This window comes from Nymphaea colorata, chromosome 4, assembly GCF_008831285.2.
Source record: "Nymphaea colorata isolate Beijing-Zhang1983 chromosome 4, ASM883128v2, whole genome shotgun sequence".
Taxonomy (NCBI): Eukaryota; Viridiplantae; Streptophyta; class Magnoliopsida; order Nymphaeales; family Nymphaeaceae; genus Nymphaea; species Nymphaea colorata.
The window spans coordinates 17472730-17485781 of record NC_045141.1 but is presented as its reverse complement, the minus strand read 5'-3'; the positions used below and the strand labels follow the sequence as shown (position 1 = coordinate 17485781).

The following is a 13052-nucleotide window of genomic DNA, read 5'->3' as shown; positions in this document are numbered from 1 at the left end:
AGGCAAGGCTAGGTCTCACGACGGTTTAGGACAACAGGTGACTGACTGGTTTCCACTTCCCGCAATGTTCACATTTTAATCTTGACCGTCCTAATCTAATGTGCTTTGGTTCCCTAACAAATTTCGATTCCTCGAAACGATTTAATTTTACCTATCCAGCCAAATCAACACAGTTGATGCAGTTGGCTGTGTCTCTGTAAGCAAATTTAAGCAGCCAAAATAAAACAATGTCATTTGCACCTTCTCCAAGCTTTCTGATCCATGATAAGTAGCAGCTGCTTCAAGGAATAGAATCATTAGCAAAACCGTATTTGTTCTTAGTTCTGGCGCCATCACCAGAGGCTCTTCGCTAGGTTGGTAGCACTCTGTTAGGCTTGTTAATATACGATAAAAAGAATGTGAAATATGAATGATAATTCTTCTCCGCTGGAGCGACGATGAACTGGGTTCTCCATTCTCTGTTGCTCCATGCCTTCACTGGATATATAACACTGCGAGGTGAATTGAAAAGCAACGATTATTAAAGCTGTTCCACAATTAGATAATCACAGAGGGTCGTTAAAAACCCTGGAACACCATAAGTTGGCTGAAAAGGGAAGTAGACATTCAAGAAAAACAGAAACGACAGGGAAGAGATAAATTTCACATGGTTCAGCTGAATGAATAATGGTTATTGACTGCACGATACGTCTTATCAACTGAATGAATAATGGTTATACATCGAGCAGATTTTTATATCTATCGCTTCTATAATTTTCTGATGGATTTACTGGCTTAAAAATTCTCTGTAAAATGAAAAGAGCTCCATGAAGTCTGCCGTCATCTTCAGTTTAATTTGTAAACAACCATTTCCTGCAGTTTTAACTTCAGATTAGCATCTCCCTTATCCCTCTGAATATTGCTGCAATTCTAATCCTTCTTATCACGATGGATATTCTTGCCATCTTCAGTGTTCTTCCATTATTTTTGAAGATACGATTACTCTCTTTCCTTTTGAGAATGAGTTGCCCTGCGATCTGCTTTGCTGTGATTGTTGCAACTCGGAACTGCTAATAGCAGCGTCATTAATCTTGAATGATAACACGCCGTTGCTGACTACCATCTTTATCTCAACCATTAACAGACATGAACAAATAAACCGTAGCGCGGTAGATCCATTATTAAGACTTCAATCATGATTGCTCTTGACAGCCGAAGCCCAATCATACTGTCCCAACTCCTATAGCTCTGACTTTATTAGTGTTGGGTACGCTGTCATCGTTTGGGCATGTTCTCTGTTTTGCAGAAAAAGAAAACTAAGGATGGCCATTTTCCACCATACCTCAGTTCAAGCATGGGAGGTTCGAAGAACCGAGACACATTCATTAATTGTATTTAGAAAATTTTCAACGAACGAGTCTTCCCGGAGACAAATTTTACCCCGAGAAAAATGGCAAAATCTTCAAGAGGAATCATTTTCTCGTAGATTCTTATAAAAGTTATTTACAAAAGTACCATGCTTTAAGGTGCTGCATTATTTTATTTTGCTCCTTTGAGCATAAAAGAAAAGAAGAGATTTCCAATTTATGTGGCCAACTGTGTTCAAGCTAAAAGATCACGCATTAAATTTCTCTTGCCTTCAACAGCCAAAAAATAAATTTGTCACCCACCAACCAAAATTTGCCAAATAGGCTCATCGTTCAGCATGAATCCCACTTAACAGAACAAAAGTCTGAGTCTGGACAATTGACAGAATGGAGAACAAGATCAAAGTAGAACGGGACACGAAAACAGAAGGAACCATCCCATCCTCCGTTCGGCGGATGCAGCTGACAGCATCTGAGAAACATGTCGTCCACGCCCTAATTTAATACTTGAACATACCGTTCACCTGAAACACGCCCCTCCCTAAGACACCAAAGTGTTTGCAGTGGCAGCTTCACTGGAAAAGCAAAGAAGAGGAAGTAACTCGTGAGTCTCAATTCAAATGGGCCTAGTAACAAAAGTACATCTTATCTGGTGTCCAAAGGACAAAAGAGAAACAACCAAAGGAAACCAACGCAATTCTGACAAGATCGGAGGTTTTCCTTGCCTGAATATAAGGAGGATGATTAAGCAGTGCTGCTGTCACTCTTTTTTCTTATTGTGAGGAAATCATCATAAGTTAAAAAGGTCTAAACAGAACGCATATTTTGAGTTCAAAATATTGCAGGAATACATGTTTTATAAAATGTAAAACTATGGTTTCTGCAAAAAAGAAAATTGATAAAAGTAACAAAAAGTACAGCTCTATCTACAAATGCGATTAACAACCTCAAATAACAAAAGCTAGAAAATGCACGTGAAGACAATTTCTAGCTGTTATGGGTTGCAAACCTAGAAAGATGGGGCAAAAAAGATTGATTTTGCTTGCTCAGCGCCCCGGGCATGGGGTGATTCACTAATTTTTTTGAAGTTTAAGGCGTATAGAAGCTGCCTAAAATATCAATGTCAATTATAAGCATAGTCACATTTCTGTCCAAGCGGTGGAAAAGAAAAAGAAGAGAAAAATAAAGATACTAATAAAATGCAATACTAATGCTATCATATATAATGACATATCTATGCTGTGAATGTGCCATACATAATTATATACATACACACACTACGCTACATAATTCTGTAACTGTAACTACAAGAGTGCACATTCATGCACACATGCACACAGATACTTTTAATGCAAAATCATATGAACCACAAAAAGTGAAAGAACTGCACAAAAGCAGAAGGAAAAAATTCTCAAAAGAAGGGAAAAAAAGAATGAAAAAATAACAAAAAACCTAAGTTTTCAAAAAGAAAAAAAAAATCCAAGGCTATTGAGTGCCTAGGTAAGCCTATACATCCATCCTAAGCAATGCCCTAAACATTCCCAAATGGGTGGTAAATTAAAACAAGCTGGCTAGGCAATCAGAAAACCCTGAAAGCCTAGGCGAGACTTTGACAACATAGGCCACATAGCTAGTACTACCGGTACAACCGAAAACATTATCACCATAATCATCTCTCTCTTTTAGTGTATTGTCCTGCAACTCGTCCTGGCAGAATTCTAAGGTCTATTCGGATGACAGGTCAAAACTGGTTTTAAGTAGGCATAAGGGACTGGGTGTGAAAGTATAAGCATGAGCTTCACATCCCAGGAGCGCAGCTAATGAATTGTCACTGCATAGTATTTACTCATATTATAATAGCCTTGTACCCTTTTCTGTCCATGTCTAACCTCCATAATTTTTTTTGCTTTACTATCCCATCAAGAAAAACATGAAAGCCATCATGTTGAATTAGTATACTCTTACCTATATCTACATGTTTAAAAAAATAACTAAGAAAATCACAGCATAATCATGAGCTTTGGTTGATACTTAACAAGATTACTTTAATAAGAAAACACACCTGCAAAAACTTATTTCATATTCATTTTGATAAAATTTTACAAAAAAAGCAATGCAAAAACTATCTGCTACATATCCAACGAAAAAATAGAACATATTACATATAGAGACAAGAGAGTCCAAACACCAGCAGATAAGTTGGTAATAACAAAATCATAACAGCCAAAAAACAGAGAACCTACAACAGTAAAGAGGCTACAGAAACAGAACCTCATTGGAGAAAACAAGACAAATAAAGAAAAGCACAACCAACAAATCTAAATGATTCAAACTCAACATGAAGTAGGAAGCAGAATTTAAGAAACACAAGCACATAAAACAAGAACACATAGCCAAACTCACTATTTCCAGACAGGGACAAGTTTCTTTGTTCTCTTGTAGTAACGAGCCAGCCGATGAATCCTGCTCTCAACCAAGATCAGTCTGAACTTAGAATCCTTATCCTTGCGGTTCCTCTCGAGGTGCTTCCTAATAGCAACAGCCTTCTTAATGAGATGGTACAAGTCCTCAGGGATTTCAGGTGCAAGGCCTGCATTTGTACAAGCACAAGGTTGCACTTGAAACTCAATCGCACAACAGTATAGATGAAAGAAATATGGAAGGTAGAACGTACCATGAGCCTTCAGAATCCTGAGGATCTTACTCCCAGTCACACTTTTGACTTGTGCAATACCATGTGAGTCACGAAGAATGACACCAATCTGAGATGGAGTCAAGCCCTTCTTAGCAAATTTGCATATGTTCTCGTCAACCTGCACAATAAATAAATTAAAATAAATATTCAAATGAAATGAAATTTTTGCCAATAAAATCTGAATAAAACCTCATAGGACAGGGCAACAAAGAAAGTGTTGAGTAAAAGCAAATCAAAAAGAAAAAAGATGCACATGAAAGACGTAAATAAATAAATAAGACCATTACTTTGCACTTAAAAGAGCGCCTAGGCAAAACTTGATGCCAGGCAGTAACCTAAAAACCTAGACTCAAACACCCAAACAAACAAACAAAAATTAAAAACAAAAAAAAATACATTTTAGTGCTCAGACAGCCAAGGGTTTTGTCTTCAACCACTAGATCAGAAACTCTAGTCCAAATTCAGCTTCCTCACAGCACTAACCATAAAATCACTAGGAAAAAGCAAAATGGAGAAAACAAAGAAATTGTATTGAATCAAATAACCTACAAAAGAGATTAACATCAGCAAAAGTACGTAACAAAACAAGGAAGGATAGCAAGATTGATGAACGAAGAGTGAATAGGACTTTATAGTGATCCAATGGCTTATTATGGCGATGTTTATGAATGTTTACACGAGTGCTGCAGGTGCATCAGTATATTAATAGTTCCAATCCAAGCTAGGATGGCATTTGGCTTGAGGATTAAAGATGAAAGAATTTAACAAAAAGAAATATGGAGAGGCAAATTGAGAATTGCATGAAGGTCAGAGATATGGATATTGACAAAAAAAAGAAGGAATGGCATATAGACTGTCGGTTGCCAAATCTCAAATTCGGACGGATGGTGAAAAATGCAAAATTCTGGTTTTTGTAAGCATGTTGGTAGAAAAATCAGACAATGGTGGAGTCCATAAAACGTGGCCAAACGCAGTGTCACCCGCTCGAACATTATAGCTTCCATTGTTGGGACAACTCATAGTATGGAAGGCTAATTGTAATTAAGAAAGATGGAGAACCAAAAGGGAAGCCCCTCATTCATTCCTGCAGGTCAGAGACACAGTCGAAGCGTTTTCCGCAAGATTGGATTTTCAATCTTGATGTGCTTTAGTCACATATAGGTTATTTTTAAAAAGTCGCGTTCTTCAAAATGGGGCCTTCAACCTAGCCATTTGGAATACAACATAGAGATGTAGAGTTGTTTTTACACTTTTTCCTTCAATTGTGTTCTTCTGTAAATCATTTCGCTTGATCTACAATTTATCAATTGTTACATAATATCAGGGGGGAATCACTAAGCAGTCTTGTTCGAAAAAAAAAATACATTGCCGCGTCAGGATATAATCCAGATTCAGGTAAGGAAGACAATACCAGCTTTCCCAGTGAAAATGTGCATTTAATGGGTAATCGCGGAGTTCAGCAGAAGGGCGTTAATGGAAAGAAAGGGTGAAACGACTTATATGTGTTCAGCAATGGTAGAGAGGCGCTCTGTTGTGTTCTACACACACACACACACACAAACAAACACACACAGAAGGTGATAGAGAGAGATAGAGATCTTACATCTTGAGATGAGATCTTGAGCCAGCTTGGAGGGGTCCTCTTGTACGGCAGGGCAGACGAAGAGATACCCTTTCTGTTGCAGAGAAGAAGCCGAACAATATGAAACGTCAGGAATGGATAGACCAATGAAGACACAGAGAGAGAGAATCTGTGTGTGTGTGCTTACCCGCGACTGTGCATACGACCCATGGCGTCGGGGGACTACTACAAAGGAACGGAAGCAGAAATCTACTTGCTCACTCAGGCGGCTCCTCTCTCCCTCCCTCTTCTCGGACTCTCTCCTCTCTGCCTCCTCACTCCCCTCTTTCTTCCTATACTCGTACTCATACTCCGCTTCGCCACAAAGCCAAAGAAACCCTAATTAGGGATGTGAACGGGTCGGAGCAAAGGAAACCAAATCTCATCGATTATCCGATTTAAATTCGGTTCGGATCGAATTGCCAAACATTTTGGATCTCGGAATGGTTTTCGTATTGAGAAAGAGATTTGGGTCGCACTTGTCGTCTGGCCTATGGTCAGAGCCGGCAAGCAGGGCTGGGCAGTGAGTCTGCGCCTGTGTATGGTCCGGTTGAATCTAAATATTGGACATTTTCCTGTATTCAATACAAGATCAAATTCAACGGAAGATGCGTTGCGTAGTTCCACAATTTTTACATTCTCAACTTTTTTGCCCTACTAAAGATATAAATTTAGGAATATTTAACAAAGTAATATTTACGAGAATTGAACTCTGCCAATCCAACCAGCTACGCTACACTTCTTAAAACTAGTTGCAAGGGGACTCACTCAAGTTGAACCGATGTTAATCTATATCAAACTTTTTCTCACAGCACAAGGTCCATCAGGATTCACTTACTAACGACAATCACCAAAATAAAAAATGGAGATATTTAACAACTTGATTTGAAGAATGCTTCTCCTTAAAACTGACCATGCAGAAACCACTTAGAAAGATAAAATTTATCCTCGTTATGTTTTCCATCACAAGTCTACGTGTACATGTTCTCCAACGGGCATTCCAAGCATGGTTTGATAAACTTAAGTCTTAAAAGATGTTCAATAGAGGTTTCTACTTTTTATGTACATCTTATCGAGCCGGCTGAAATTCCGGTTAAGCTGAAAAAATATCGAACTCCTGTATGCATCCAAAGAACTACATCTTTCTTCTCCACCACCACTCAGTCATCTCTTATAAAGGAATTTTGTGACGTAGAGGAAATGTTAAAGTTGCTGTTGGCTAAGAGCTTCCAAATCAACGCTTCTCACCATTTTGCAATATATGAAGAGGTGGTTAATAGTTTCAGCATCTGCTTTACAAATAACACATCTGTTTGAGAGCTGAATACCAAATTTCATTAGTCTGCCTTGAGTTAATATCTTTAATCTAAAGCAAGAAGATGGATCTTTTTAGCCTGCGGCACTGCATCGCTACTCCAAATTACTTTTCTCCAAGGCCATGCAAGGTTGGTAGGTCTAACTTCGTTATAAATTTCGGCTTCCTTCATATGATTAGCTTGTTTGTTGCCCCAAACAAGCTTGTCTTCATCTTTACTGAGCATGGTGCAGCCAACGACATGTCTGATCCAAGGGGAGGTGACGTGCTGCAAAGAAAGCATTTCTTGAACGGTTGCCTTTGCAGTTTCTTTATACCTCTTCTGTTGCTAGACATCATGCATCAAATAGTTTAAGCCCGAACGCCAATTGCCTAACCAACATAAGTTGCCTATACGAAAGATCACGGAAACAACAGCGCTCGGAAAGCCTCTTACCGTTCTATAATCACCGCTAATTTTGGCAGCGCAGTTGAGTATCAACCCGGCTTGCTCTGCTATCTTAGTTGCAGTTTTTTTGGCTCAATTTGAGAAGAAGGAGAAGAAAACGACAAGTCACTAGTCTGGTTACGAGAAGAGGGACCATCCATTTAGGTGAAACGTATCTAGCCATCGTTCATGTGGTTCCTCACTGGTTCGTGCCATTGACTGCAGAATATTGGAAGAAAAGCCTCATTGTTTGTCCTTTTCAAGGCAAAGTATTAAATCACCATACGACATCTTTTTAAATCGATGTTGACCCGATTGCTTTCGATCTTGCCATGCCTATCCCACCAATCTCATTTGTTTATTGAAAAGTTTTCAGAGTCAAACTAATATGGGTATTTATTAACTCAACTCATTGGGAAGCTTACTGCAAAGTTTAGCTTAAGTGTCTTTTTAATAATATTGAAAAGTAGGTCAACTAATATTTTATTACCATATGATCTTGAGGTTTACTTTTGATAGAAAGTTTCATTAATTTGTCGAGTATCTATTTGCCCTTACATTTTGTAAATCTGAGTTCCTCAAGAAGAGAAGAGACTGTACTATAGTTAACCTCATCTATTTCTTGCAGCTACCTCATGAGCCATGATCCAGCGGACGGATCATTTTCTGTGGCCTATTCATATTGCCACTTGAAACACTATGTAACATTTATTAGTCGGCTGTACAAATTACTTTACTTGTCAGACAGCGTACTCCACAATCACTTATTAGCGCTGCGCAACAAGCTGAATGTAGCCTTCATGAACAGATGTATTTTCCTCTCTTATCTCCTGATCAGGCACCTGGTTTCCCTCTGCTTCGAGAGAAGACGGTGTTACTGTGGGGCTTCCATGGCTTTCATTCTGCAAATCATGATCTTCAATCGGGACATCGTGAACTTTGGAGCTGTTTCTTCTCATAGTACCAGTCGTCTTCTGCGTTTCCTTTCTAAAGGTGTTGGAGGACAGATCCTTGGTGTCAAAGTGCTTAACTACTGATAATGTCGTTTGCCAGAAACCTTGTCTTCTTGGAGCGTTGCTCTTGAGATAGTCGAGTACAAAGAGGAAAAAGAAGATGATGACTGCCCCGAGTGAAACTGTTCCAGTGAGTAGAAAGAGGCCCCTAAAACTGTACAGTGGTAGTCTATTGGAGGTCAGTTGGTCTTGAGCATCTGCACATGTGGTCTGGCTGCCGAGCCAACTCCTCTCTATCTTGGACATGGACTCGCCCTCAGTCACATTCAGAATTGCACTAGAAACGTCTGAAACCAGTGGGGATCCCTTTGGGAAAACCTGGAAAAGACGAACAATTGTTGGTTTTCATGTTGATCACAGAGAGTGAGAGAGAGTGAGAGAGAGGGAGATGACATACAAAGCCAAAACCATCAGTCTTGTAGGTTGGACCAACTATCATGAATCCACGGCAATGCTTGGAGAGAAACACTTTGATGTATGGGATCTCATCGACTATGGCAGCTACAGTTTCGTTTAGAAGAGCGTCTGCGTATTCTTGGTCTGTGCTTAGGGCCACGACCTGTTCATCCCTGGCATTCTTCATCTTCAGCATGTCCTTCACGAAGGACCCTGACTGGTAGCCGATCTTTTGTCCTTGATTAATTAGGGCCTGCAGGTCTGTGGCTTCCGGCTGAAACTGCTGAACTGTGAGTATGGATGCCAAGCTAGCAGTGTAGCTCGACGTCAGGATCAAAACCACGAACACCCAAATCACAACCACCACGCGAGCCAAGTTGCTAGCCAACCTTTCATCTGCAAAGGAGTAATTTCATTTCCATCACCAGCTTGTATTGGGCATCATATTATATTATTAAATATGAGCATGTATTGGTCATCTAGTTCTAATTTAAAACCACCATTACTTCTGAGTTAAGACTTCTGAATTAAGGTTTACAGATTATCTTCTTTTTCCTGGATAAACTTAGATCTTTTTTTGTCAAGCTATATTTGGCATCCGAGAAGAAGAAGAAGAAGAGAACAATGTAAAGAAGACCACGACTCGCAAAAGTCAATGTAGACATTATATGAAGAAAAAGGAGGGTTTGGCCCACCTCCAATATTTATAACCTGAAGATCTTATAATATGTAGTTCTTAAAGAAAATGTTGATAAAAAGTCTTTTATTCTTTTTAAAACCTCCATCTTTTACTCTTCCAAAGATATTTTAGTCGTTACATATCATGTGCGTAACTTTTTGTACACATAATGTTTTTTTGTACACAGGGAATGTGCACATAAACCGCTTCGCATATAACCCTCTAGGGTAGTTTAAAATACGCCTAATCTCATCCATATATTTGAAAAGCTAATGCTAATTAATGTTTGTGTATTGATGATCTCAACTTAGTAACTGTACTTTCTATTAATATTGCAAAGCGTAGATATCTTTTTAACAATATCGAAAAGTATGTCTGCTTTCTATTGTCATGAAGTTTTAGGTTTACGTATGAAAATGTTATTTTATCTATTCCTCTGTCATTGTTCTCGTTTCTTTATAACCAAGGAAACAAAGTCAGCGAATGGACCTACCATTAATTTATTATCCTTTTCTCTTTTCAAATGCAAACTCTACGTAGGACATGAAGTCAAGATGTTGCAACTGAAACCGAAGATTACTGCACCAAAATTTAGCAACATGAAGTCAAATTTTCTTGGATGAGACTATTCAACAAAACGGCATCTTCATAGCAAAGGAAATCAAAATATCACAAGTCAAGTTAAACGGCTTTGTTGAAATTGTATTGCACCCAATATGCATCTGGTTCTAATGAACATATATATATATATATAGTTTCTAACGACCATGACTGGAAAAGCAAAGATCAAGTAGTTGAGGAACACTTACTGTGGGCAAAGACCATGGTTGAGAAGGCATAGTAGAAGATCAACCCTATCTGCTCGGACGGCGGACCCCTGAAATTCGGATTGATTCTATGCTCCAACGCCCAGATCACAATTCCGGTAAAGACGAAGAAGGCGGCGGAGACCCCCCAGAGCTGCGGCGTTAGTGGCTCCAGGAACACCCCGGCCTTCTTCCTGTTAGTCGCTTTAACGGGCACGATCATGGACACCCCCGAGTCCGAATAAGGCAATGTGAAGTCCACGTACTTTGATCGGTTCCCTATGATCGTCACGTCCCCAACCAATCCATCGTACATCTGCTCGTAAAATACATCCGTTAAATACTACACCAACTCCCAACTCATCTCAAGATCATCGGTCTTTTTCGAGTAGTAGGTTTATACACATGTATATATATAAAGAGGGGGAGAGATGTATGGCGCACCTTCTTGTAAATCTGATCAATAAGGACGTCGTAGGGCCAATCGTTGTCCCCGCTCTTGTTTCCATAGGGCACGAACTCGTAGGGCAAGGCATAAGGCAGCGCTTTTACCACATCCTTGAATACGTCTATGCTGTACCCTGTGACCTTGGGAGCGCTGTCCTGCACATTCACGAACTCACTGAACCCATCCTTCATCGGAACCAAGATCTTCAAGGTCTTGCCGTTCGTTGGCGTGACCCAGCCCTTGGGAGCCTCCGACCCTCCACCAGGCCAAGTCACCGAGCCCAGATTCGACTCGCCGGCAAGATTCCGAAGCCGATGTATGGAGTCCCAGTACCCAACAATGTTGAACTTTCCTTTGCCCACAAGGTTCACCAATTGGAATGTGGTCGCCTGCAGCTCGCCGCCGGCAAGCCGGAAGTCGCCGCTCAGCCCCTTGAAATTGCTGCTCAGGATTGCCTTAAGGAGACCTGCACCTGTCGGAGAAACTCCAAAAGTGAAGGGGTCCGATGAATTTGCCGACCCATTCGAATACCTATACTTGGATTTTCCGGCGTCTGAACTCTCAGCTGCTAAAGCTAATGCCCAGATGGTGTCGTAGGCCCATAGCCCGTAGACATTGAGGCTCGAGTTATTGGACTTGCTCATCCATCTTACCTTAAAGTCATCAAGCTTCTTGGATCGAGGCACATGGGTCTGTAATCCAATAACCCCTCGCATGGAACCGATCAGAGATGGGTCCATGTTCCCCAATAGATTTCCCACGCCATTAGTGACGATCCAAGCATAGCCTGTGCTCATCATGCCAAGCTTGTGCACCAGCCGGAAGAACTGGGCTCCAAGGACCGAACCCATGTGCACCACGAAGACCCTGGTCTGCATGGTCATCATCTTGTAGAGCTCGCGCTCTATGTAGAGGTCTGACGCAGAGGGGGGGATGTCGGACCTGTATGTGGTGATCACGCCGATTCCTTGAAATGCGTCGGCTAGAGAAGGGATCATCCCCCGGCCATAGTCGTTGTCTTCGTAGACGAGGACCACTCTCCTCCATTCTGTAGATTTGAAGATGTCGGCGATGGCGCCCACCTGAGCGGCGTCGTTTTGAGCGCCTCGGATGAAGTATGGTGTCTTCATGGAGGAGAGCAGCGGACTTGTTGCGCTGAAAGAAATGGTGGGCACTTGAGCTTTGCCTCCCAAATTGGCCACGAAGTCGGTTTCTCCAGAATTTTGTGGACCAACAATGGCTTCCACCTCTTCCTTCTTCAAGAGATCCAGAGCTACATGTTGAGAAATAAGAAAGATTTAGAACAAAGAGAAGAGAGGAGTAGAGAAAGATAAGCATCGTAAACTCTGGAAATCACATCGTCACCGTGAGTTCAAAACCAGAATATCGAGTGATTGATTAACCTTTGGTTATGCAAATTTCGATTGCAAATTGCTTATCTGACTCACGAACTTCACAGTTGTATGTCTAAAGCTTTGCAAGATAAGGGCTCCGATCATCAGATTCAATCTTGAGAATTCGCCAATTCGGTACGTAATAAGAAAATTACCAATGATTTGCAGGAAAAAGAATCATATGAGGAAATTAGGGAGAAGAGAAAGAGGAGATACGAGTTCAGACCGGCAGATGCAGCGGCAAGGGAATCCTCTTGGGAGTCGCGCAGTCGGAGAACCAATCTTTTTGCGTGGTTGCCTTCAGAATAGAAATCTTCCAACGCCATGGACACGCACAGGCTGCTCATCTTTCCCACTGGACAGCTCATGTTCAGAATTAACCCAAATTTCACAGGAATTGCAGACTGATTCACAGCAACGCAGAAGCCAATTGACTGGTAGAGGAAGACGAAGAAGGAAAGAAAGAAATTGGTGGTCTTCATCTTGAGATTTTGGTATCGCTATCAACACAGCGAAAGTTTTTCCTGCAGACAAGGCTGTAAGTTTTGAAAGAGGGCCACATTTATAGACAGAGATAATACGTAAATTGGCGGGTCAGAGGAACCTTCATGGAAAGACCAATATGGCGGACTAAGAGGACTTGACCCAATTTTTTTTAATAGTTATCTCGCAAGATCATCTTGGTAGCGACCTTTGATTTCTTACTTTTGTGGTGACTGTAGATTACAGAAGCATATATAAGGGCAGATATTTGCTCAATGAGTCGTTCTGGTGTCGTCCGAATCGGGTGAGGCTGCTGGTTTGGGGAAGCGGCTTCAATGAATCGTTGGAAATAAATTTAAAAAAAATAAAAATTTATTTCTTAAAAAATAAAAATACGTTAAGATAACTAAGAACAAGAAAGTTCTTAAA

The 13052-nt window shown here is 40.6% G+C and overlaps 2 protein-coding genes and 1 non-coding gene across 3 annotated transcripts; all 3 read right to left on the bottom strand.

Annotated features, from left to right (window-relative positions):
• Positions 1-1580: 1580 nt before the first annotated feature.
• On the bottom strand, positions 1581-5974 carry LOC116252177 (40S ribosomal protein S13). Its single transcript, XM_031626284.2, has 5 exons — positions 5811-5974; positions 5645-5717; positions 4021-4159; positions 3750-3936; positions 1581-1921 (listed from the first exon to the last, which is right to left on the bottom strand). The coding sequence occupies exons 1-5, from the start codon at positions 5831-5833 to the stop codon at positions 1888-1890; spliced, it is 456 nt and encodes a 151-aa protein (XP_031482144.1). The 5' UTR covers positions 5834-5974; the 3' UTR covers positions 1581-1887.
• LOC116253777 (small nucleolar RNA Z157/R69/R10) lies at positions 4440-4524 on the bottom strand. The gene has a single exon (XR_004172540.1). It is a non-coding gene; the product is annotated as a small nucleolar RNA Z157/R69/R10 (small nucleolar RNA).
• A 1935-nt stretch (positions 5975-7909) lies between the features above and the next one.
• Positions 7910-12691, bottom strand: LOC116252074 (glutamate receptor 2.7-like). Its single transcript, XM_031626122.2, has 5 exons — positions 12367-12691; positions 10743-12019; positions 10302-10614; positions 8815-9209; positions 7910-8735 (listed from the first exon to the last, which is right to left on the bottom strand). Exons 1-5 carry the CDS (start codon positions 12620-12622, stop codon positions 8172-8174), a joined length of 2805 nt encoding a protein of 934 aa, XP_031481982.1. The 5' UTR covers positions 12623-12691; the 3' UTR covers positions 7910-8171.
• Between the last annotated feature and the right edge of the window lie 361 nt (positions 12692-13052).

Excerpts from the sequence above, each read along its gene's own strand:
- LOC116252177 (XM_031626284.2), bottom strand. The coding sequence starts at position 5,833 with ATGGGTCGTATGCACAGTCGCGG. Across the intron at positions 5,718-5,810 it reads GGTCGTATGCACAGTCGCGG|AAAGGGTATCTCTTCGTCTG; the intron begins GTAAGCACACAC and ends TCTCTGCAACAG. Across the intron at positions 1,922-3,749 it reads CTTGTCCCTGTCTGGAAATA|TGAAGCTGCCACTGCAAACA; the intron begins GTGAGTTTGGCT and ends TTGCTTTTCCAG.
- LOC116252074 (XM_031626122.2), bottom strand. The coding sequence starts at position 12,622 with ATGAAGACCACCAATTTCTTTCTTTCCTTCTTCGTCTTCCTCTACCAG. Across the intron at positions 9,210-10,301 it reads AACCATGGTCTTTGCCCACA|ATGAAAGGTTGGCTAGCAAC; the intron begins GTAAGTGTTCCT and ends ACTCCTTTGCAG. Across the intron at positions 8,736-8,814 it reads AGACTGATGGTTTTGGCTTT|GTTTTCCCAAAGGGATCCCC; the intron begins GTATGTCATCTC and ends CGTCTTTTCCAG.